The 25,901-nt window shown below is 44.5% G+C and overlaps 1 protein-coding gene across 2 annotated transcripts in view; it reads right to left on the bottom strand.

Annotated features, from left to right (window-relative positions):
• Nucleotides 1-684: 684 nt before the first annotated feature.
• The window catches only part of naa25 (N-alpha-acetyltransferase 25, NatB auxiliary subunit), a 106,709-nt gene continuing 81,492 nt past the window's right edge, over nucleotides 685-25,901 (bottom strand). For both annotated transcript variants that reach the window (XM_070887938.1, XM_070887939.1), the window contains exons 20-24: nucleotides 24,604-24,669; nucleotides 21,275-21,372; nucleotides 20,124-20,234; nucleotides 15,080-15,226; nucleotides 685-1,042 (exon numbers count right to left, since the gene is read on the bottom strand). In XM_070887938.1, coding sequence (XP_070744039.1) covers nucleotides 920-1,042; nucleotides 15,080-15,226; nucleotides 20,124-20,234; nucleotides 21,275-21,372; nucleotides 24,604-24,669 — 545 coding nt within the window. In that variant the 3' untranslated portion in view covers nucleotides 685-919. The remainder of the gene's footprint in view (nucleotides 1,043-15,079; nucleotides 15,227-20,123; nucleotides 20,235-21,274; nucleotides 21,373-24,603; nucleotides 24,670-25,901) is intronic.

Raw genomic sequence — 25,901 nt, 5'->3', positions numbered from 1 at the left:
ATGGCAAGGACGCGCCTGTACATTAGATGCTAACACACTTTTCCTTGTTTGACAAAGAGGCAGTGAACACATAGAAATGTGACAAACGTCGATGTCTCCTGGTTTAGACCACTCTTTTTCTTCCCCAGCCTGCTTGCAGCTACCTGGTGAATGCTGCAAAGAGCATGGAAACGAGTCCATCAGTAATGAGGTGTGGCTCACGCACTGTTCAAACAGAACAATTGACAGGAAAGCACCTTAAAAGCAAAAAAAAAAACCCTCCAAAATTAACCTGATAAAAACAGGGTCAAAAATAGAATTGTGAAACAAGGGAATGGATTTGAGGAGTCAGATCCACAAAGGATGAAAATATGCTCCGTGTTTCACAGTTCCTGAAAGAGTTCTGCTTATACAACATAAATTTTATACAAATTAAAAAAAACACTAAAATTGAAATGTTGAATAAATTATGATGAAACATATGATACTTATTACAGTCTGTACACCCATATGTGTTGTATAAGCTGCAGTCAAAATCTCAGTACCTTCACAGGTACTATATCTGCTATCGAACACAGTCTAATCTTTCCTTTGACTTTTCAGCATCTGCTAGCGATGGTGCTGGGTGCATCATGCACTGAACTACACAAGAGAAACACCCAACAGATTCTAAAAATATTGCTGCCATGTCTGAGAGAACGCCTCTGAATTTATGTACATAATTTATTAACCTTTTTTGTTCTAAAAACCTTTTATTTTAAACTCTTTTGTTGCAAAGTCCTTCATGCTCTCTGGTAAATGTTCTGGATCAGCTGATGTATCTGATGGGGGTCCTAGGAGCACATGGTAATAATAACAGGGGTGATACGCCATTGCTGAGCAGTTCTTCACTGGTCTGTTCCCCCGCCTCCCTCCCACCTTTCGTTCTTGTCTCAAACAGCTAGATTTTCAGGCATTTAACCGTGTCCAGTCTCTTTCTCAGTAGCTCGCCAATCTCCTGAAGGGAATGCTGGTAGCTGTTTTGTATTTTTCCTCGCACAGTCCGGGAGAACTTCTGCTCATCCTGAAACCAGCAACAAAGAGAGTTTTATTTTTTCAGCTGCCTGCATTAATCAGAAGAACGTTAAGAATAGAATCATAGAAATTTATGGCACAGAAGGAGGCCATTCAGCCCAGTGTGTGTGCCGGTATTTACATTTACTAGCATGAGCGACTCCAAAGCACAAAAATAAGCAAAACCCCATAAACTGCATACATCTCAAACTATGTAAACATTGCAGTACAGATGGAAATAAGTCTTTTATTTCTCTTGTGTGTCTTTTTGTGCTCAAGGTGAAGGATGCCCATGTTGGGGAATGGAACACTTTCCATCTTAGGCACCCAGTGTCAGCATTAATTACGCCTGGTCAGTTTATAGCACCGCTAGATGAAGAATAAATATTGCTCTGGTCTGATCTCAATAAAGATCTTCGGCCTGAATTTCAGGAGAGCACCCCCTACCTCACGAGTGATATTTTTCCTTACAAGCTTTCCAGTGCCTGAGAATGCTTTACTCAGTAGAGGCACTCATCCTAGTCAGAAGGTTATGGGTTCAAACCCCATTCCAGGACTTGAGCACAATCACTTTCAGTGTAGTACTGAGAAAATGCTGCATTGTCGAAGGTGTCATATGTCCCAATCAGATGGATGTATGCAATGCTCCCTGTAAAATGCGCTTTTGTTCTGCATGCCCTGTTTCTTTTAATGTGCGGTCCTTTTAAATCTTTGCCCATGGCGGTACTTACATTGTAAAAGCCGATGAGCGGCCTGTGTGGGCTCTTTGACCTTAGGGGGAACGTTGGATGCAAGGTGCAATCATTTATTATTCACAAAGCAATATTAACCCACCCCTCCAGCTTTAAAGAGAGAAGTAACTCTGAGGGAAGTAATTGTAATAGCCACAATGCCGTCATATAGGTTGGGGAAAAAATATCTGGGGTACTAGCAGCTTTTATAAAAATTATTTTGAGGGTTTTGCAGTAAAATCCAACAGGCACTACACGGTATTTGAGCAGGGTGTGAACACTTCAGCGATTTCAGCCAAGGCAATCATTCAGAATCCAACTGCCTCCTAGTACTTGGTGCAGGCACATCCATAGCATTTACAGCTACCTTCTCCTTTGAGACAATGTCATGAGCCATGAAACTATTCTTTGTCTCATTCAACTTCCCTTATGATTGTGTGTAACAAAGGGTAAGCGATATTCAATGAACAAACTACAGTTGACTGATTAGTTAATACTCTGCCTTCTCTTGGAATTTTGATACCCACATCCAACATCATTTTATTTTCTTTGAAAGCTCTGGGGAGAGGGCTTTTAAATACAAGTTTAAAAACATTCTAACTTCGGTAGGAGTGAGTGGTTTCCTTAGAACCACCTGGTTTAATGCTGTACACTATTCTTAAATCAGCTCAAATCATTCCCATCAGTGACAGACATAAATACGCTAGCATTGTACAAATGCTCTCTCCAGACATAGCCAAGTTTGGAGAGACAGCATCGACAATATTACTGCGACATTTTCTCATTTTGCTTTGGTTATTTGGGTGGCTGAAACCCATCACCATGCTCAAGTCTCCAAACCAAAGTGCTGAGAATTACATGAAGCATTCTTAGTTTGCCAGATATGGAATGCACACTTCCTGTTGGAACAATTGCACTAACTTTCAAGAATTCAGCCACAGCATGGCAACAGTTAAGGCCGAGGGACCTCCAAATATTAATGGCGTGCATTGCCTAAACCCATGCAGCATACCAACTGGCAACCTTCCTGTTGCTTATCCAGCTAGAACCAACCTACTCTTGAAAACAATGGCTTGCAGGGTCATCTGGAGCTGAATGGGAAAAATCCCAGGCCCCCAGTGAACACGACTACACTTTCAGGTCCGTCAATAATCCCGTCTGGCTGGTCAATGATCAACAGTGCGCTGGAGAGCTGCCTGGCTCGGGATTGAGAATGCCAAGTCTGCCGCGTTACCAGGTGTAGCTCTTCAGCCGCCTTGATTCAGACCCTGCTTACCCCCAAGAGGACAGGTCACTGACTACTCACTAGACAGCTGACAATCCCTCAGACAGCAAGTACAGGATTTTTTGTTTACAGCCCATCAGCTATATAATATATTCATTTTAATATATTATGGGCCCTATTTTCGCCACCATTCTGCACCATTTTTTGGCATCCGCTGTTTTTTTGGAGCAGACCTAAATCTGCAAGTTTCGCCCAAGTTTCTGCCTCATCCTAAACTACTTACACCCTATTTTTTTAGTTCCGATTTTTTGACGTCACTGGGGTTGCCAGCTGCTGACAGCCCCATTTCTGACCATTTAAGCAAGTTTCGCCAACTAGGATTTTTTCCAAAAATGGCACAGTGCACAGTTCTGAAAAACCTTACCTGCACTTAAGAAAATCGGTGCAGAGAAGAGAAAAATCGGTGCATTGTTTTAGCGGAGCGGAGTTAGATTTTGGAGGGAGGGAAGTTCTTTTGCAGAAGGATAGCACCAGCACCGGGGTCCTTTCGGCCCGGGATAGCACTATCACCGGGGGCCTTTCGGCCTGGGATAGCACCAGCACCGGGGACCTTTCGGCCCGGGATAGCACCAGCACCGGGGGCCTTTCGGCCCGGGATAGCACCAGCACCGAGGGGGGGGGGGGGGGCAGGGGGCCTTTCGGCCCGGGATAGCACCAGGAGCGGGGGGCCTTTCGGCCCGGGATAGCACCAGCACTGGGGGCCTTTCGGCCCGGGATAGCACCAGCACCGAGGGGGGGGCAGGGGGCCTTTCGGCCCGGGCTAGCAGTGGCACAGGGGCGCTACAAAAAGCGGTAACCTAATATACAAGTGTGTGGGGAATGACTTTCATTTTATTAGGCCTGTTTCTTCTAAAATTAAAGAAATAAATATTGCAGAGTGCGATAGTTTGTCACTACAATCTTCCAATAAACAGGTGAAGAGATCGTGGCAATGGTACATAGAATATGTACCTGCATCGGTCTTGCTGCATCTTGTATGTTTCACTTTGCAGCCTCAGCCCTTCAGTTGTGTCCCTCATTATCGTGGCAACCTGTTATGGCGCAGACCTTAAGCTCCATCCACAGAGCTTAAGGACAATCTGCACCGCTCCAAAATCAAAGTTTATTTCAACAAAACTTGCACCTTTTTTTTGGCGCAGTCGGCCACTAAAAAATTGGACTACAACTGCATCAAAAATCGGCCATGTGGAAAATTGGCCCCCTATGGTTGCAGAACTATTTCTAATCTAAAAAATAATTACCCGCATCACTGAAAATGAAAACATTTGTGGAATTTATATGACTTTTATTTAACCTCAACAACCACCATATCTCTCAAACACACGGAATATCTGCTGTATGCATTTACCAGAACAAAGGATTTCAGTCTAATTTCAATGCATTATCCCACTTCTCCCTCCTCTCTGTAGCATCTGACACGGTTGATCATACTGACCATACATGATTCCATTCCTATCTATCTTGACTTGACCAGTACATCTCCAACAATGGCTTCTCTTCCATTCCCTGCACAGTCACCCTAAAGCCTCCGTTGCAATCATCTATTCTTGGCCTCCATCTTTTCCTCATCTATACGATGCTCTGAGGTGACATCACAAGTGTGCGGTCACACATGCCAACGACACCCAGCTCTCTGTCCACTACTTTTCACAACCACAAGACATCTCTGTGCTGCAAGACTGCTTGGTCGACATCAAGTCATGAATGAGACAACTTCCTTCAGCCAAACATGAAAGACTTTGTACTCGGTACCTGCGACAGACTCCAGTCCCTTGTCACTTGTTCAGGCTGAACAAGACCCAACAAAACCTTGCCGTTACGTTCGTCTGTGAGCTGAGCTTCAAATTTCACATCCTCTTGATGACGAAGACAGCTTATTTGTAACCTCTGCAATATTGCCCAGCTGATCCCCTCGGCCATTGAAACCCTTATCCATGCTTTCCAGGCTTGTCTATTCTAAAGCTTTCCTAGATGGTGTTCCTTCATCCACCTTCTGTAAACTCCAACTTGGCATTTCAATCCCACACTAAGCTTCACTCACCAGTCACCCCGATCCTAGTGGATCGACACAGGATCATACCCGCCACCCGTGCACTCAATTTTAAATCCTCATCAAATCACTTCCTGGCCTCACTCTACCCGATCTCGTCAATTGCCTTCAGACTTGTTCCCTCCCACATCCTTTGATCTTCCATCCATCATCATAGGCGGTCCCTCGGAATCGAGGAAGACTTGATTCCATTCTAAAAATGAGTCCTTAGGTGGCTGAACAGTCCAATATGAGAACCACAGTCCCTGTCACAGATGGTCATTGAGGGAAAGGGTGGGTGGGACAGGTTTGCCGCACGCTCTTTCCGCTGCCTGCACTTGATTTCTGCATGCTCTCGGCGATGAGACTCGAGGTACTCAGCGCCCTCCCGGGTGCACTTCCTCCACTTAGGGCGGTTTTGGCCAGGGACTCCCAGAAGTCAGTGGGGATGATGCACTTTATCAGCGAGGCTTTGAGGGTGCTGCCTCCCCTCAACCCACCCTTTTGTTTCAAACCGCAACTCATGCTGGAGGCGTGGAGGCATACATTCAGCCGGAGTTTGCAGAGATGAGCAAAATACCTGCAGAAATTGCAGAAATGGACACAGGGGGAAATCGCTGGAAGCTGAAGTTCAGCGAGTTAATGTGGGGAAACTGCGTAGTCATGCCCCAGATGGGCAGAGAGGTGTTCATCAGAGAACTCCACAATGGGCACCCAGGCATTGTCACGATGAAGGCAATTGCCAGGTCATACGTTTGGTGGCCAGGGATAGATGCAGACCTGGAACTTTGTGTTCGCAGGTGCAACACGTGTGCCCAGCTGGGCAATGCGCCCAGGGAAGCCCCCCTTAGCCCCTGGCCATGGCCCACCAAGCCTTGGTCACGCATCCATGTGGACTACGCAGGTCCTTTCATGGGGAAAATGTTTTTGGTTGTAGTAGACGCCTACTCCAAATGGATCGAGTGTGATATTTTAAACTCAAGCACATCCTCTGCCACGGTAGAAAGTCTACGGGCAATGTTCGCCGCCCACAGTCTATTGGACATCTTGGTCAGCGACAATGGCCCGTGCTTCACAAGCACTGAATTCCAGGACTTCATGGCAGGCAATGGAATTAACCATGTCAGAACGGCACCGTTCAAGCCGGCCTCAAACGGCCAGGCAGAACGAGCAGTGCAGATAATCAAACAGGGGATGCTCAGAATCCAAGGGGGTTCCCTACAAACCCGCTTATCACGCCTCCTGTTGGCCTATAGATCCCGACCACACTCGCTGACAGGGGTTCCACCCACAGAGCTACTCATGAAAAGGACACTCAAAACCCGAATATCCCTTATACACCCCACCATGAAAGAAATTGTTGAGAGCAGGCGCCAGTCACAATATCACTACCATGACAGGCCCAGGCCCTGCCCGCTGCAGATCTGTAGACCATAACTCTCTCCTCTGGCTTGGCGCTCTCTTTTGCTTACTATTACCCCGCAAAGTATCTTAGGATGTATTGTCCGTTAAATGTACAAATTGCTGTTGCTAACAGAAGAAAGAAACCAATGACCTAATGCACCCGAGACAAAAATGTCCCATTTACAAACATGCTATTTTTTGTACCAACTGAGACAATTAACTAATCCATTTAAGTGAGATGGCTTTCTTTGTTGTACTGTTTAAAGTTCATGTTCCACCACAGTGATAAAACAATCACAAGACTTTGAAGTGGAACTCTGCTCCAAGTCTCCAGTGACCTGCTTACCAGGAATTTTAAAGCAAAGATCCTACTCAGCTTTTATGTAGCGCCCACTGCCGTGCAAGTGCAGTTGGATTTTTGTATGTTTGTGATATAATATAGCTGCAAGGGGAGAAGTTCACTTGTGGAAGGTAAATGGAATTCTAACTAGATGTTTGACGGAGATGGGCTACTCCAATTAGTACAGGTTGAACCTCTCTCATCCGGGACTCTCTTATCCGGCACCACCCCTCGTCCGCCGCATGCGCAGATAATATTCTTTTGTACTCACCAATATTCTCTGCTCCCCTGAAGACAGAAACTCCTTCCTCAGTCCGATTCTGAAGGCACTGATTGCCTAAGTGGCCTTGAGGGTGTGTATTCGGGGGTGGTGGGGAAAGAAAGGTTCAACCTGCACTCCTAATAATTATATTTTGAATTAAATTATAAATAATAAAAGCTTGATAAAAATTATTTTTTTAATACACTGAGCCCTCTCGCTCCCTGGCCGCTCCTCGCCTCTGCTCCTTGCTGCCGTCGGTGCTCCCTCTGGGGTCTGGCCGCGTTCTGGGCTGGCCGCTCCTCCCCTCCGCCACCTGCTGCTGTCGGCACTCCCTCTAGGGTCGGGCCGGCAGGCCGTGTCCTGGGCTGGCCGCTCCTCCCCTCCGCTTCTTGCTGCCGTTGGTGCTCTCTCTAGGGTCGGGCCGGCAGGCCGTGTCCTGGGCTGGCCGCTCCACCCCTCCGCTCCCTGCTGCTGTCGGCACCCCCTCCGGGGTCGGGCCATGCCTAATGGCTGGCCGCTTCTCCCCTCCCCGCTGCCCTCTGCCAAACAAAAAGAAAATACCTCTCCATTACTTTCAATGAGTCTTGGAGATCGTGGGGGGGGCGTGGGGCGGTGGATCGCAGGGTCGGGGATATCTGTATCGGGGCTGGCAGTTGTGAAAGACAGTCAAACACGTGACCTCCCTTCGTCCGGCAAAATCCCTTATACGGCACAGGCCAGGTCCCGAGAGTGCCAGATAAGAGAGGTTCAAGCTGTACTTCATTTTCTTCTCATTCTCCTGCAGCACGTGTTGTCCATATGCCATTTCCAGTGACCTTCTGAACTTCAGTCATTGTGCAGGGACATTCTGGATGCTATGTGCTCCAGATTTTCCCCTCCCTAGTTCAGGGAAAAGTCCCTCCACTGCAAACATGCTTTCATAGATTACAGGGTGGGAGGAGGAAAACAATACCATTATATCATAAAGGTAAAGCTATTTTTTTAATGTAACAACTGAGATAAGTAATCTATTTAAGTAGAATTACTTTCTTTGTACTGTCACTTTAAAGTTCCTGTTGCAGCACAGTCATTAAACGATCACAAGTCGAGTTTCCAGTGATCTGATCAGGAAGTTTAAAGATCATAGCCAGCTTTTATGTAGCACCTGCCACTACATCAGTACAGTTGCATTTTCACAAACATACTGTAAAACCAAATAATGGAAAAATATCAGCATCAGTCCTGTCAGAAACTGGAGGTTCAATTTTGTTTAAAATGGGACAATGCGTACGTAGGAGGACTAATGGTCACAACATCCGTACTGCCATTTATCTCTCCGCTACACCCTCCTAGTTTTAAAGGTGGCCTGCATTGGGTATAGCTCACAGAGGTTCGGTGATGCATCTGGAATAGCTAATGAGGTAGTGTATGAGCCTGGGCAGGGAGTGCTGGCAGAATTCAACCTTGAGGGAATGTACACAGCATATGCAGCAGGAGGGTACATTTTCATCTACCCCCTTAGGACATTTGCTGCTCTCAGGCCTCCTATTAGTGCTGTGAGATTTGAGAGGCCAGATTCACAAATTGTTTTTCATCTTTTTGTGACGTATGGGATAATACACTCTGGTCAGTCACAGAGGGTGTCATTTGTGACTTTGATTAGAGCCATCTCAGTGCTGTGGTGGGTAAAGAAGTCCAATTGGAAAGATTCAAACATTGATTTGCAGAAAAGATGGGGCATGGATTTGGCGATAATGCATTCAGGGACTTGAAAGGAAATGGATTGGAGATAGGGCTGTAGTTTCCAAGAACAGAGGGGTCGATGGTGTTTTGTTTTGAGGAAGATGATGACTGTGGTTTTTAAAGGGAGGGGGACCAGCGGAGAGAGAACCATTTACAATATTAGCTCACATGGGGATCAAGGGAAGGTGGATGGTTAGCAGTTTAGTGGGACCGGGGTTAAGGGTGCAGGAGGCTGGCTCATTGACAAGATAAGCTCACAGAAGTCATGAGGGGAGATAGAGAAAGACAAATGATCAGGGCATGGGCGGGTTCAGCAGCAGACCTAAATAGATGGTCTCTAGTGACAAAGAAGCCCATGAGCTCCTCGCATATGGAAGGCGGAGGGGCAGGAGAGAGAAGGGTTAAAGAAACAGTTGGTAGTGGAGAAAATAACCCAGGGATAATCTTTGCTCCCCAGGCTGATCTTGGAATGGAGGGCAGCTTTGGAAGAGGACAGTGAGGCCAGGAATGCCTGATGTGATCTAGCCATATCTGGGAGGGATGACTAAACCAGTCGTGAGCCAAATGTGCTCAGGTCTGCACCCCTCGGACTCGAAGGAGTAAAGCTGGGGGTCCATTCTATGAGGAATGATCAGGTTGAGAGGCAAGGGCTTCAAAGATGTTGGTGGTTGAGTAGATTGGCAGCTGCAGAACTATTGTGGTGAAGGGAGGGCCAAAGGCTGGGCAGTTGGCAACTTGAAAGTGCCACTGTAAGTGACTTTGGGCAAAGAGTTTTTTCCAGGGATGGACACACAAGTAGGATTGGATGGAGGTAGGAGGATAGAGTGGATGGTGAGGGATTATACGGAAGTGGTCGGAGATATCTAAGTCTGGGAGATGAAAAGCCATGCGAGATGGTAAGGTCGAGGGAGCGGTGTGAATATGGGCAGGTAAAGACAACGGATTGTCTGCATCAACATCCATAGCAGTACAAGACATCAATTCCTGTCATTTCATTGATGTTCTTTACCAACAGATTCTACAGCAATTCCCCAATCTGAGATTCAATAGGATTACACCGATCATTACACAAGGAAATAAATTCAACAGCCAAATGCTGCTTTTAATGGGAAATCAAAAAGAAAGCAAAAACAATTACCGGAAAGGCAGAAGCAAAATACTACGGATGCTGGAAATATAGGTCAGCTTTCCCAAGAGAAACTATCTCTGCGCCTAGTATTACTACTTCTCCTCCCATCACTTCCCAAAACAGTGACTGAAAGGAAACTATCAATGTTTGAGGGTAAATGTTCAACACAAAGGGCTCCATTTATTTAGGTTTTTATACCCTTACCTGTTAAGGAATTAAAACTAAAATTTCTCCTCCTCATCATCATCATAGGCTGTCCCTCGGAGTCGAGGATGACTTGCTTCCACACGGAGTTCTCAGGTGTCTACAGTCCAATGCGGGACCTACAGTCTCTGTCACAGGTGGGGCAGACAGTGGTTGAAGGAAAGGGTGGTCGGGGAGCCTGGGTTGACCCATGCTCCTTCCGCTGTCTACGCTTGGTTTCTGCTTGTTCTCGGCGACGGGACTCGAGATGCGCAGCGCCCTCCCGGATGCTCTTCCTCCACTTTGGCCGGTCATGGGCCAGGGATTCCCAGGAGTCAGTGGGGATGTTGCACTTTATCAAGGAGGCTTTGAGGGTGTCCTTGAAGCGTTTCCTCTGCCCACCTGGGGCTCGCTTGCCCGGTCAAAGCTTTGCGAAGAGCGCTTGTTTTGGGAGTCTCGTGTTGGGCATGTGGATGATGTGGCCTGCCCAACGGAGCTGATCGAACGTGGTCAATGCTTCGATGCTGGGGATGTTGGCCTGAGCGAGAACACGGACGCTGGTGCGTCTATCCTGCCAATGGATTTGCAGGACCTTGCGGAGGCAGCGCTGGTGGTACTTCTCCAGCGTTTTGAGGTGTCTGCTGTCTATAGTCCACGTCTCTGAGCCATATAGGAGGGCGAAAATCACTACTGCCTTGTAGACCATGAGCTTGGTGCCGGATTATACTCTCTTGGAGATCCAACAATTTGGGTTGGAAGGTAGCAGAGAGCTGCTCAGCTGACGGCAGCCGTGGAGTTGCTATCCTTGCTGGCAAATAGCTCTGTTGGATCAGTCTTTTCAGTCCTGAATGTTGATCCGGAACAGCAATGATATCAACAATCAGTACCAAGCACACGGCAATACTCAGCTAGGACTGAGCTTTTAAAAACACAACTGATTCTCCGCATCAGTGAACCACATCAGAAAAGGACTCCAAGTCCAGGCCATTTCAATGTCACCCTTCATCCACAGGCCCTGCAGCAATTTCATTACGGAAATATTGGCTCTTCACAAGGTTATGGTGAGGTAATTAAAATCTGTTTCCATGTTTGTCCCATCTTCACCTCTTTTTGTCTTGCACCATCATCTTTGAATCTTTGGAATTCTCTACCCCGAAGGGCCGTGGGTGCTGAATTATTGAGTATATTCAAGACTGAGATCAACAGATATTTGAACTCAAGGGGAAATCAAGGAATATGGGGATCGGGCGGGAAAGTGGAGTTGAGGTTGAAGATCAGCCTTGATCTTACTGAATAGCAGAGCAGGCTCGAGGAGCCGTAGGGCCTACTCCAGCTCCTATTTCTTATATTCTTATTCCTTTTGTCATTTAATCACTCCTGCCCTCCACTTTTCCCTGGCTCTGTGTTTACTTAAAAGCTGTACACCGCCAACAGCGTTCAGTTCTGATGAAAGATTGTCGATCTTAAACGTTAACTTTGTTTCTCTCGCTCTCTCTCCACATATGCTGCCTGACCTGCTGAGCGTTTCCAGCATTTTTTGTTTTTAACATTAAGAACATAAGAAATAGGAGGAGTAGGCCATACGGCCCCTCGAGCCTGCTCCGCCATTCAATAAGATCATGGCTGATCTGATCATGGACTCAGCTCCACTTCCCTACCCGCTCCCCATAACCCTTTATTCCCTTATCGCTCAAACATCTGTCAATCTCTGCCTTAAATATAAATAAATGACCCAGCCTCCACAGCTCTCTGGGGAAGAGAATTCCATAGATTTACAATCCTTGAAGAAATTCCTCCTCATCTCAGTTTTAAATGGGCAGCCCCTTATTCTGAGACGATGTCCCCTAGTTTTAGTTTCCCCATGAGTGAAAATATCCTCTCTGCACCACCTTGTCGAGCCCCCTCATTATCTTATATGTTTCGATAAGATCACCTCTCATTCTTCTGAAGAATAGGCCCAACCTACTCAATCTATTTTCATAAGTCAACCCCCTCATCTCCAGAATCAACCTAGTGAACCTTCTCTGAACAGCCTCCAATGCAAGTATATCCTTCCTTAAATACGGAGACCAAAACTGTATGCAGTACTCTAGGTGTGGCCTCACCAACACCTGTACAGTTGTAGCAGGACTTCTCTGCTTTTATACTCCATCCCCCTTGCAATGAAGGCCAACATTCCATTTGCCTTTCTGATCACGTGTTGTACTTGCATACTCACTTCTGGTGTTTCATGCACAAGGTCCCCCAGGTTCCTCTGTACTGCAACACTTTGCAATTTTTCTCCATTTAAATTATAATTTGCTTTTCTATTTTTTCCTACCAAAGTGGATAACCTCACATTTTCCCACATTATACTCCATCTGCCAAATTTTTGACCACTCACTTAGCCTGTCTATATCCCTTTGCATTTTCTTTGTGTCTTCCTCACAATTTGCATTCCCATCCATCTTTGTAGCAAACTTGGCTACATTACACTCGGTCCCTTCATCTAAGTCATTAATATAGATTGTAAATAGTTGAGGCCCCAGCACTGATCCCTGCAGCACCCCACTAGTTACAGTTTGCCAACCGGAAACTCTCTGTTTTCTGTTAGCCAATCCTCTATCCATGCTAATATATTACCCCCAACCCCGTGAACTTTTATCTTGTGCAGTAACCTTTTAAGTGGCACCTTATCGAATGCCTTCTGGAAATTCAAATACACCACATCCACTGGTTTCCCCTTATCCACCCTGCTCGTTTCGTTACATCCTCAAAGAACTCCAGCAAATTTGTCAAATATGATTTCTCTTTCATAAAACCATGCTGACTCTGCTTGATTGAATTATGATTTTCCAAATGTTCCGCTATTGCTTCCTTAATAATGGACTCCAGCATTTTCCCAACCACAGATGTTAGGCTAACTGGTCTATAGTTTCTTGCTTTTTTTGTCTGCCTCCTTTTTTAAATAGGGGAGTTACATTTGCGGTTTTCCAATCCGCTGAGACTGCCCCAGAATCCAGAGAATTTTGGTAGATTACAACCAATGCATCAACTATCTCTGCAGCCACTTCTTTTAAGACCCTAGGATGTAAGCCATCAGGTCCAGGAGACTTGTCCACCTTCAGTCCCATTATTTTACCGAGTACTACTTCATTAGTGATAGCGATTGTATTAAGTTCCTCCCTCCCTATAGCCCTTTGATTATCCACTATTGGGATGTGTTTAGTGTCTTCTATCGTAAAGAACGATACAACATATTTGTTCAACATCTCTGCCATTTCCCTGTTCTCCATTATTAATTTCCAACATCCGCAGTATTTTGTTTGTTACTAAAATGAAGATTGCTTCAAACAACTAGGAAGATTTGGGGAAAAGAAAAAAAACTGTATTTTTCCCTTTCAGTAATGCTGTCTTTCAGATTACAGATCCCAAGGGATGCACACAGCTTCAGACTCAGAAGCTAATTTGAGGGAAACTTTTCACTTTTAACAGATGGGGTTTTACTACACTGTTGTAATCAAATTTCTACATCTACCAGAGATATGAAATACAGTACAAGGGAAAGTTCGAGTCACTTAATATTTCATTAAGGGACTGCTGCCAATAAGGAAACTGTTTATACGATGTATTGTTCACCAGCATACGTTGTAAAACAATCATACACATGGTATATGGAACTTATTTAGTAGAACGGAACCTGACCACCATTACTTTCCCATAAACTAAAAGTTTAATTAAAAAAAAGACAATCGTACACTCTCTCGTACCACCAAATGTAACCATAGTAACTTGTGTCGGGTAAGTGTAACTGTATAGTAAGTGCAGTGTTTCACCTTATTTCATGTAAAGAAACACAAGGCTTCCCCCGCTGCAAAATAAATAGGGTGTTCAACAGTTTCCTATGCAGAACCTTATTTAGTGAAAGTAGATATTCGAATTACATGCGACAGTACTTTGCTAAAATACACTTATCTTTCAGTACTGTAGTAAAATCTTTTGCAATACACTTTATGCAGCCAAGCAAAGACATCATACCCAAAGAGGTCATGCTCCAATTGAAGATTTTTCATGATACAGAGCTAACCAACCCGGCTAAACAATGTCCAGCACAAGCCGAATCCACAGATTTCTCCCACTTGCTAGTCGCCTCCTCGGCAAGACTCCTCTTCTACTAAAGCCTCACCAACACAAGACTTAAAACCCCCCAGGGTATATTCTCTCTTTATTAGATACACTGTAGAAAGACATTCACATGTAACAAGCTAAGAAATCATTCAACCTAGGCTGCTGGAGTTAAGCTGACAAAACTCTTACACTTTTATAAAGGTTTTTCTCCTTATTTTATGGCCTCATGCCTTAAAGGTGCCGACTCCTCGCTGGGGGCATATTTCCATAGGTGTCATGTACCTTCAAGCATCTGTTTTACATGAACCTAAAGAGTCAGTGCCAGTGAGCTATTTGGCTGCAGGGGGCATTACAGCCAAGCCCATTCCTGTCCTCATCCAATCTTCATCCCTCACATTTCCCAGCAGGGGTTGCTGAACAGCCTTCAGGGGTGCGAACTTAATGCTTTTGTCCCCTCCCGAACCCAGGGGTGTGAACAGCAACTACTCTCACTGGACTGAGGTCAGCTAACTTAGGCACAGATCAGGGATCAACCCACGACATTCTCGACACACATGCCTCATTTCCATCCTAGCCAGTGGAAGCTTCTCTCCCCTCCCACTCATTCATTTTTTTTTAAAATGAAGGAGCAAACTTCTTCCCAGTCCATACAGCATTGTCTACTTATCCACCCCCGCACTTTAGCCAGTGCTATCGGTGTTGTTCTCAAGAGCCACGAGTGTAACTCAGGACAACTCTCAATGTTTTGCGAGGAGATAGCGTGCTGCGCAGGAAAACCAAAGATGATGAAATAAAACAGAAAATAAATAATTGCCAACAGGAAATGCCTGGCTCTAACGCTGGATTATTCTGTACCTCAGAGGCTGAAAGACTATCCAGTGTCAGCTCTTCGAGTTTCAGTGCAGTGAGTGCCGACTCTAATTCTTTAAGATGATTAACCACTTCAGACAGGAAATTCTGTAATCCAGCCACATAGTCCTGGAAGCTGCTGAAAACAATCGGCTGTGGAAATATGTGAACAAATTGTTAGATAATAAATCTTGCAACTTTATAGGGATATGAGCTTCTACAATTGAAAATTAATAAAATCTATTTTTGATGATAGGATTTCCCATCTCCACCCAAAAATAAACAAAACAGCCCTCAGTTCTTCCCAAACGCACACATTTTTTATCCCACATAACAGACCATCTGAGACGCAAGGATACCTGTGCCTGCAGACATCATAAGGACATAAGCAATAGGAACAGGGGTAGGCCATTTTGGCTCCTCGAGCCTGCTCCGCTATTCAATAAGATCATGGCTGATCATCACGGCAGCACGGGCCAGCCCACATTGCGATATGAGTGCACACTAGGTCCATGCAGATCAGGTCTCCAGTTGTCTTGGATAATCCTTACCACTTGACCAAGACCTAGCTCGGTCAAGCCAGTGTGGTGGCTGGTGTGCAACGGCCACCACACTTAAAAAAAAGTCCATGTAGAGGCATCTTCCACCTTTCAGGACGTAGCTTGGGTTCTTCATTCGAAACACCTGTGAACTCATCCTTTTTTTTTGCCGTGGAAGCAAGTGATCCTCGTTTCGAGGGACTGCCTATGATAATGATGATGGCTGATCATCACAACTGGATCCCATGCTGCTCAATAGAATTTCCAGTCCGGTTCGGGTGGTGCTATGCAGTGTGACCAGGCAACTTTTAAATAATTTTTCTCCCCATCCTCCGATGTGGACTAGCTCGGGTATGATTCTGCCAGTGGAAGCTGATCTTGCATTTTAGACATCCTCGGGCTAACTGTGGCTGAGCACCTTGGGAGTTGTAAGCACAATATGATGCAGGTTTAAGATCCAATGAGAAAGGAGTCAGTACAAAAACTAGGACCGATTTTGAGCTAACTGACTAGTGGAAGGAGAAATTGGCACATACAGTGGGACAGAGCAACAGTGAGATTTTTTTAAAAAAAAAGTGAGATGGCAAAGGTATCGAATAAATATATCTCATTAAAAAATAAAATACTAGTAGTTTCAGGATGTGGTAAATAAATAAAATGATTAGGTCCTGTAAGGACTATAAAATATAAAAAGCTAAAGGAGAATATGAAAAAATAAGTGGTTCAAAAGTACATTAAAGAGAGAATTGCTAAACATGACCATTGAAAAGACGCATTTATATAACGCCATTCACAACCTCAGGATGTCCCCAAGCACTTTGCAGTCAATGAAGTAGTTTTGAATTGTAATTGTAATGTAGGAAACGTGGCAGCTAATTTGCACACAGCAAACTCCCGCAAACAGCAATATGATAATGACCAAATCATCTAATTTAAGTTATGTTGTTTGAGGGATAAATATTGGCCAGGACACCAGGGTGGATTTTCTTGCTCTTCTGGGATCTTTTATGTCCAGCCAAGAGGGCAGTTGGGGCATCAGCTTAACGTCTCATCCGAAAGACAGCACAGTGTTCCCCGAGTAGTGTGCTGGAGTGTCAACCAGGATTATGTGCTCAAGTCTCAAGTGGGATTTGAAACGACAACCTTCTGACTCAGAGGCGAGTGTGCTGCCACTGAGCCACAGCTGATACTGGAGAAGCGGATTGTCAATTTGTAGAAGAATGTGGAGGTATTTAATGAGTACTTTGCATCTGTCTTTACTAAAAAGAGGATATTGGAGAGGAGATGAATCCAGAAGATTAGGAGAGTCCAACGTTCAGTCTGAGTGACAAAAATCAAAATAAAACTCCAGATGCTGGAAATTACATGATAGTTACAGCACAGAAACAGGCCATTCGGCTCAACCGGTCCATGCCGGTGACAAAGGTGACAACAAAAAAAATCACCAGATGCTAGAAATCTGAAAGAAAAACTCAAAATGTTGAAAACGCTCAGGTCAGTCCGCACCTGTGGAGAACAGATAGATTAACATTTCAAGTTTGGACCACTATTCCCGTTTAGCTGCGCGGTTGTACGAGGCTCCCGCGCAGGCGGCTTGCTAGTTTCTCAATGGAAAAACCATGCATGCGCATTAAGTTTGAATGTGCCACGATGCCCCTTGAATGGGCCGCGATGCCACTTAAAAGGAGCCACGCAACTAAAAAAATTTACAAGAACATTGGTGTGGATCCCCCCCGTCAGAACACTTGAAGTGTTAACTTGTCTTTTCTCTCCACAGATACAGACTGACCAGCTGAGTGTTCCCAGTATTTTCTGTTTATCTTTTAGATTTCCAGCATCTAGAGAGTACTTTTGTCACACAGACCAAACTGGGAACTGAATCTTGGACTTTCCTGGTCTGTATGCCTCAGATCCACAGCAGAAAGTTCATTTATCAATGGAGGCAGCAGGGCAGTCGAGGATATCCTATTTATACAATGATTTATTTCGGAGCTGTGATTTTGACCTGTGGTATTATTATAAACGTAAAAGTACTGAGGTATTTTCACCGCAACAGAGGAATAGATCACTGAGGAAAGTGATGTAGCGGCCAGGCATTGTGCAGCAAGAGAGACAGAAGAGAAGGATAACAATCAGGAGATGTTACAGAGTGTTGGAAAGATGGGAGCAAGCATAGGAAGTGTGAGAAGCAAGTATCATCAAAATAGAGAGATAAGGACATGCACAGACAGAAATAAAAATGGTTCGGTAAGCTTCATAGGGTTTTACATCGTGTCAGTTTGGAAGTACTGATTTTTTTCGAAGGTAATGCACTAGAAAAAATGGACTTATTGGCCTTTTGTCATCCTGATTATTCTTGTGTGCTTGATGTCGTTGATTCTTTCTGTTCTTGTCCAGGGGAGCAATGTGAGGTGCAAGGACCTATTGGTGGTCTTACTCTCCATCAGTAGTATGAAAGCAGTCCCACACATGGTTCACATTGATGTGATCAACAGTGCTCCAGAGAATAAAACTACTGAACAAATTATAACATACTCCTGAATTTTGCACATGTTTACTAAAATGTGATTATCAGTGAACAAATGTGAGAGCAGACTGCAGCATCACTGCCCTCTTGTGGACGCAATGGCATCATTTTATGATTTTGCAGTAACTAGTGAACAACGATTTTTTTTTAAACCGTGCTGGAGCAATCTCAAAATGTCATCTGAATTCCCGAAGTGGATTAGTGCCTTAAGCTCAATTATTAGTTAGAATTTTGAATTCCCCATTTTGGGTCCCTTTGAGGGCATCATTTTTTGTAACACAAGGTTGAGCACATGACTTGCTTGCAGGGCTCTGTCAATGTTGCCCATTGAACATGACGCTCACGTGTTCAGTCTATCATCCTAATTGTTACCTCCCTGTGGGGATAGTGCCAAGTTTTGTCACCCAATTGCTTCACTAAATTAAACCACATCAATCAGCAGGGTTAATCTAATGTTGCTATTTTGTCTTCTATCTTTGCAATTCAACAGCAGCACAGCTTAGGCCCTGGAAACATTACGTAAAAATACATACCAGGAAAAGTCCATTAGCTCAAACAAGCAGCCTCTTTTTCACAGATCAAACCATCTCGCCTTTTCACCCTATCCCTCAATCCATTGTCTCTACAGAACTGCATCCAATTGTCTCTTTAATCCATTTATATTATTTCAATGGCCATACTGTTCGATACAATATTCTAGACAGGAAAGCATGACTTGCAAGTACTGTTCTACCCATTTCAATTTGCTATCTTTGGAGGTCAACTGGGCTCTGCTGTGTAATATGGAGATCTGTTTGCAGATATAAAGCACCATCTCCTTGCATCACAAGAGGCACTTACTTAATCCAGCCACAGATCGAGGTCTGCAGTATCAATGTGTGTTAAGTTGTTTATATTTAGGAGTGTAGAGAATCATACATCTGCCATAAGCTGCATTCCTCTGATGTAATATATATCAAGTCTCTTCCAAGTCAAAATTTAGACTAGTAAAACTCCACATCATCCTAGGTACAGTGTCTGCTATTACTTTACACAATCGCTGTAACTGTGTTCTTTAGGTTGCTGACTTCTGAGTCATAAACTTATTATTTTTCCATATATGCTCATCTATGACGAAGGGCCCAGTTGCAAAACTGTTCTCCAAGAAAAATAGGACAGCATTTGCTGAAAACCCTGTAACTTAATATTGCTCACTACTGAAACCTTTATCAATACACAGGTGGATCAAAGCAAAGATAGAAGCTTCATCCCTGCACATCACAGTTAGGGAAATATAAAGTTGAGTACATTCAAGGCTAAGATACAGATTTTTGAACTCTATGGGGAATCGAGGCAGGAAAGTGGAGTTGAGGTAGAAGATCAGCCATGATTTTATTGAATGGCGGAGCAGGTTCGAGGGGCCGTATGGTCTACTCCTGTTCCTAATTCTTATGTTCTTAAAGCATCAACAAATCAGATGGAAGCATTAAGCGACTTGAAATGAGGCCAATGCTGGTAATCCGGACAGAGCATTTTTCCTGAACACAAGAAGCAGTTTCACAGATTACATAACTGGAAAAAAACAAATGCTCCTGTTCCATTTTCTACTTTCCCTTTCCAGACTTGCTGGAGCACGATTCTATGGACATTAGATGCTCACCCATCCTTGCTCAAGTGACCATTCTCCATGTACGTGTGTTGGTGGGCTAGTTTACCAAGGGGGCATCACAATATTGACTACACACACGCATTTGCAGAATAGGTCATTGGCTAGTGATTAGGAGCAAGTAACAAAGCCGAATTTCGCTTCCTGGAAGCAGGCACTGAGACCCGTTGTTGGACCTCTCCCACCACCACAGCCAACATCAGCTTGGGGAATAAGCCTGGCATCTTCTTGTATGTTTCAACTCAATGAATAAAGTTGCTACGCTATCAGGGAAGTACTTAGATCATTATTTTTTTTTCTTCTCCTCCCAAGAACTCTTTCCACTCCCCACGTTCTTACCGTTGCAATATTGACCTCCTTTTTCTTCTTCTTTTTCTTCTGTAAACTGGATTTTAGTGGCCGGAGGACATTACCACAGTAATAAGATACCCACAGGATGATACAGACCGTCTGAGATAGCAAGAACAGGCCCAACATTAATTAACTTCGCACATGAGCATTTCTTCTTTGCTAGGCACACAGTGAGCTGTTCTCAGTGCTGAACATGTGGGAGACACATGTTTTTCAACAGGACAGACTAGTTAAAAAGTACATACATAGCCAAATCCTAATAAAAGCACAGCTGCTTTGTCAATGCAATGTGAATGCATCAGAAGCTGGTCAAACTGCAGAGAACAAAGAAACAGAAACTGAACACAGCTGCGTGTTAAAAAAAAAAAATTCTAGGTGGGCCAGCTTGTTGGAATGGTGAGGCTCAGTTCAAATCAGCCTCCTCTGCTGAGCTCCTAATCTCAAAGGCCTGTTGCCCATGCTGAGAGGGGTGTTCCTTCCACCAGTTTGTACCTGTAGTATTGGCAATTGTCTGGGAGCATGCATCCTGCCAAGGGAGTAACAAGTAAGGGGAGTAATTTGGATAGTAAAACAGAGGGCGACATACACTGCCGGACAAAAAAAAAATCCAATCCTTAGCTGGCCGATGATGGGAGTTACTGATGGAAGAAAGGGACTTTCTCACAGCAAGAATAAGAAGGGGGTACACACTTCCAATTCTCCCACCAACACGTTCAGCAAATTTGTTACATATAATATGCTATTATAAATAGTATTTTTTTATTCGGATTAGTCTTGTGGACTGGGTGGTAGTGGGACAGCACACCATCCTGCTACCTTTGGGGGTCTGTCTGAAACCCAATCCAGACTGACGGGATGAAAATCTCCCCTCTCTGCTGGCTACAAGGGTCCTACTTTCCCCAAAATAAAATTTTAAAAGCTGATGGTAGTGGTAGAACCAGAGCAGTAAATGGTAGACCCTAGCAGTTTTCATTTAAATTTTACACACTTTTCTTCAGTGCTCAAAGCTGCAAGCTCAGGATTCTGTAGCAAGTTTCATTATTTCTAGAAAGATAAATGATTTGGGCCAAATTTAAGGGAAAACGAGATTTAAAAAAAATATAACAATAAAAGGCTGATGTAGTTTTGTGACCGCTTACCTCAACTAAAAAGACAAAGTTTTCTAAAAGTTCTGGTCTTGTTGTACAATTTTTTTCTTTCGCTTCCAATAAACTCCCTTTACATTTAGTGAATAACTCTGAGGGGGGAAAAAGACAAACGTTACAAGAAATGTCCTTCGCACACAGCAGACTATTCATCCCACTATTTTCATGCAAGTTCAGAAGATGACGGTGGACATTTTCAGATACTGCAAACACTCTTCTTTGGCTTGTCTCATTTAGATTTAGATTTTTCCAGTGAATCAATATTTAATTCATCCTTTTCGCTATGCCTTCCAAATGTTCTCCCCTCGTTCCACGTTTACTCATATTGAGGTCCATAGATATATTGTAGGGGTGCTAGTGGCTATTCTTCATACGCAAGCCGAGAAGGGTATTGGTGAGGCCACACCTAGAGTACTGTGTACAATTTTGGTCTCCTCATTTGAGGGGGGATATACTTGCATTAGAGGCAGTTCAGAGAAGATTCACTCAGTTGATTCCCAAGATGAGGGGGTTGTCTTATGAAGAAAAGTTGAGCAGGTTGGGCCTGTACTCATTGGAGTTCAGAAGAATGAGAGGTGATCTTATTGAGACATATAAGATAATGAGGGGGCTCGACAAGGTAGATGCAGATAGGATGTTTCCACTCATGGGGGGGGATCTAGAACTAGGGGACATAGTTTCAGAATAAGGGGTTGCCCATTTAAAACAGAGTGGAGGAGGAATTTCTTCTCTCAGAGGGTTGTAAATCTGTGGAATTTACAACAGGCGGTTAAGAAAGCAAATGGCATGTTGGCCTTCATAGCGAGGGGATTTGAGTACAGGGGCAGGGAGGTGTTACTACCGTTGTACAGGGCCTTGGTGAGGCCACACCTGGAGTATTGTGTACAGTTTTGGTCTCCTAACTTGAGGAAGGACATTATTGCTATTGAGGGAGTGCAGTGAAGGTTCACCAGACTGATTCCCGGGATGGCGGGACTGACATATCAAGAAAGACTGGATCAACTGGGCTTGTATTCACTGGAGTTCAGAAGAATGAGGGGATCTCATAGAAACGTTTAAAATTCTGACGGGTTTAGACAGGTTAGATGCAGGAAGAATGTTCCCAATGTTGGGGAAGTCCAGAACCAGGGGTCACAGTCTAAGGATAAGGGGTAAGCCATTTAGGACCGAGATGAGGAGAAACTTCTTCACCCAGAGAGTGGTGAATCTGTGGAATTCTCTACCACAGAAAGTTGTTGAGGTCAATTCACTAAATATATTCAAGAAGGAGTTAGATGTAGTCCTTACTACTAGGGGAATCAAGGGGTATGGCGAGAAAGCAGGAATGGGGTACTGAAGTTGCGTGTTCAGCCATGAACTCATTGAATGGCGGTGCAGGCTCGAAGGGCCGAATGGCCTACTCCTGCACCTATTTTCTATGTTTCTAGGAATTCTCTGCCCCAGAGAGCTGTGTAGGCTAGAGATAGACAGATTTTTGAGCGATAAGGGAATAAAGGGGTTATGGGGAGCGGGCAGGGATGCGGAGCTGAACCCATGATCAGATCAGCCACGATCTTACTGAATGGCGGAGCAGGCCCGATGGGCCAAATGGCCTACTCCTGCTTCAAATTCTTATGTTCTTAAGACAGAGTTGGCAAGCTTTCCGACTTGGGGAGAGCAAGAGAATCACAGCAGAGTCGATCCTGTCCTCATCTGATGTCTATATACAGGTTATTTTCTCGCAGTTATCCATGGATAGCCATCAGGAGCAGTAATAAGACACACAACTCAACACCATCCGGGAATAAGCAGTTTGCGTAAATCGGTGCCACATGAACTGCAGCTGTTAAGATGGGCCACCACCACCTCCTTAGGCTGATCTTTCTCTCCCCTAGCCCAAGGACACCGCGGAAAATTATAGTGCACCTCCTGCTGCCCTGGCTGTGACCTTGTTCAGACCATCTCAATGATATCCAAAATATTTTGGAGGGGGTAGTGTGATACAACAGTTAGGATTTTAACAAAAGATCTCTAGTTCATAGTACTTCACTGCCAAATAATTCCAAGGGATCAAGGGGATCAGCTTCCAGTCTACCTAGCTGATAAGACCAATGCTGGCCCCTGCCTGCAAGAATTAAAAAAAAAAAATCATTCTTCATGATGTGTCGCTGGCATTTATTGACCGTCCTTAGTTACTCTGAGAAGTGGTGAGCCCCCTTAACAGCTGCAGTCCATGTGGTGAAGGCACTCCCAGTGTGGTTAGGAAGGGAGTTCCAGGATTTTGACCCAGTGACAATGAAGGAATGGGCTCCATGTCCAAATGAAGTGCATGACTTGGAGGGGATCTCAGAGATGATGGTGTTTCCATGCACCTGGTGGAGCTCGTGGGTTTGGGAACTTCCTGCAGTAAAGCCTGTGGATAGTACACAACGGAAGCAACTAGTGGATAGAGCACCGATTACGCAGACTGCTTTTTCCTGGATGGCGTCGACCTGATCCGCTCGTTGTGGGGATTGCTTAGCTTTGTCTAGATCATGTTGCTTTCGCCAGTTAGCATGTGTTGTAGCTTCACCAGGTTGGCACTTCAATTTCAGTTATGCCTGCTGCTGGCCTCAATGTTATTCATTGAACCATGGTTTGATGGTGATGAGGAGCGAGGGATATGCCGGCCAATGAAGTTACAAATTGTGGTGATATACAATTCTGCTGCTGCTTATGGCCTTAATGCCTCATGGATGCCCAGTTTTGAGCTGCTGGATCTATTCTTAATCTGTCCCATTTAGCACGCTGACAGTGCCACCTGACATATTGGAGAGTGTCCTCAGTGCGAAGACGTGACTTGGTCACCACAAGAACAGTGCAATGGCCCCTCGTATCAATGCTGTCATGGACAGATGCATCTGCGACAGGCAGACTGTCGAGGACGAGGTCAAGTAGGTTATTCCCTTGTGTTCGTTCTTTCACCAGCTGCCGCTAGCGAAGTCTGACAGCTATGTTCTCAGGACTCGTCCAGCTCTACCATTGAAACTTCCCACCCATATGTTCCATGCCCTTGCTACCCTTAGTGCTTCCTCCAACAGATCGAACCTGGGATCGTCCTGGTCTACAAGGCTCAATACTGAACCATGGACAAGGTTATTGGGAGGAGGTCAAGGCATTTATCTCTTACTGCAAGTTGTTTGATGGAATTGAGCTCATTTTGATTACCTCAAAATAGAAAAACACTACTTACTTGGCAAGAGCCTGGAGCAGAGCAAACAAATGCAGTCAGAGTAGAATACAAAACAAGAACAGAGAGACGCAGCAGCAAAGAGGAAGCAAGATTTGTGGAATGTTGATATTACCTTGTAACTGTTCTAACAACGATTTAAAATAATTCGCTATCCGCTCCTGGACATCCAGCGTTTCATCTGTGTGTGGGGGTAAAAAATAGCAAAGTCTCAATCCGTAAGCAAACATAAATCCCCAATGACAAAAACTACAACCTAATCTGAGCAGTTTGCCTTTCACAATGCAAACTGGGAAATACCCATCAGGATTCAATAAATAAAATGTGTGGAAGAGAAAAATGTATTCAATTTAGAAATGTTAAAGAAACAGGATCTCCCCCAGTGCCTCAGCTGTTGAGTTGCTGAGCTGTACATATCAGGCAGGTAGGTCCCACAGCTTGTGTTGAACTAGCTCATCTCAACCAAACCTCACCTCAGGAAAATTGGCACGAGGTCACCAACTACTATTGGGAGGTTTGTGCATTTGGACGTCAGGCAAGGATAGGACTGATTTCAGCTGAGATGGCTCCCTTGAGTGAATTGTCTGCCACTGCCGAGCCCTACAAGTGAAGACCACTTTGGTGAGGTACTTGAGGTACCTGTATCCCAGCAGGAAATCAATCATGGGGAGGGGAGAAAACTGCCAGAAAAGGGGTTGGGGAGGAGGACATATACAAGACAGCAGGGTAGCATAGCATGGAATCCATGACAGAAAGGCTGTTCAAAGTTGCTGGAAGACATTTTAACAGTTTCTCTTATTTTCTCTATCTCAATTTTTTCCCATCCTCTCCTGAAGGGTCTGAATTTTTCTGGGTATGGTTTCACACAACCATCTGCTAGCTTACCCAAGCGGTCATTTTCACGTGTGAACTTAAGACAGTGGTCACTGCCAAGGTATTTGGCCATTAGAGGCATCCAAACATTGCAACGGGTTCACTGTACAGCAATTAAAACTGAGAACCCAGGGTTGCTGTCAAATGAAGCATCTCCCTCCTGCCCAAGATCAGCACACATTGCACATCAAATCTAAATCTGTCTCCCAGGGATGTAGGTAGCAAAATTTAAATTGCGCACACACCTTTCATATACTACCACCCCGTGCTGTGTGCTCGTGCACAGATTCCTAAAATGTCTGTGGGCAACTCCCCTGGCACAGCAGGAATTAATATTGTTATATTAAAAATGTTGTATCCTTATACAACACTTTTCAAAGCTGATATATTTATTTTTAAATTTTATTTTAAAAAAAAGACACCTTTTGAATTAATTCATACGGTTGGTCACCAATGTCCCACCTAATTATTTTAATGCACAGTCCCTTTAATTGGCTGTGCTGCCCGTTCAAATTGTCACGCATGCGCAGTTTCTTCCAT

The sequence above is a fragment of the Pristiophorus japonicus genome, chromosome 8, assembly GCF_044704955.1.
Source record: "Pristiophorus japonicus isolate sPriJap1 chromosome 8, sPriJap1.hap1, whole genome shotgun sequence".
Taxonomy (NCBI): domain Eukaryota; kingdom Metazoa; phylum Chordata; class Chondrichthyes; family Pristiophoridae; genus Pristiophorus; species Pristiophorus japonicus.
The sequence above is the reverse complement of the archived record's forward strand: the minus strand, read 5'-3'. Positions and strand labels throughout refer to the sequence as shown.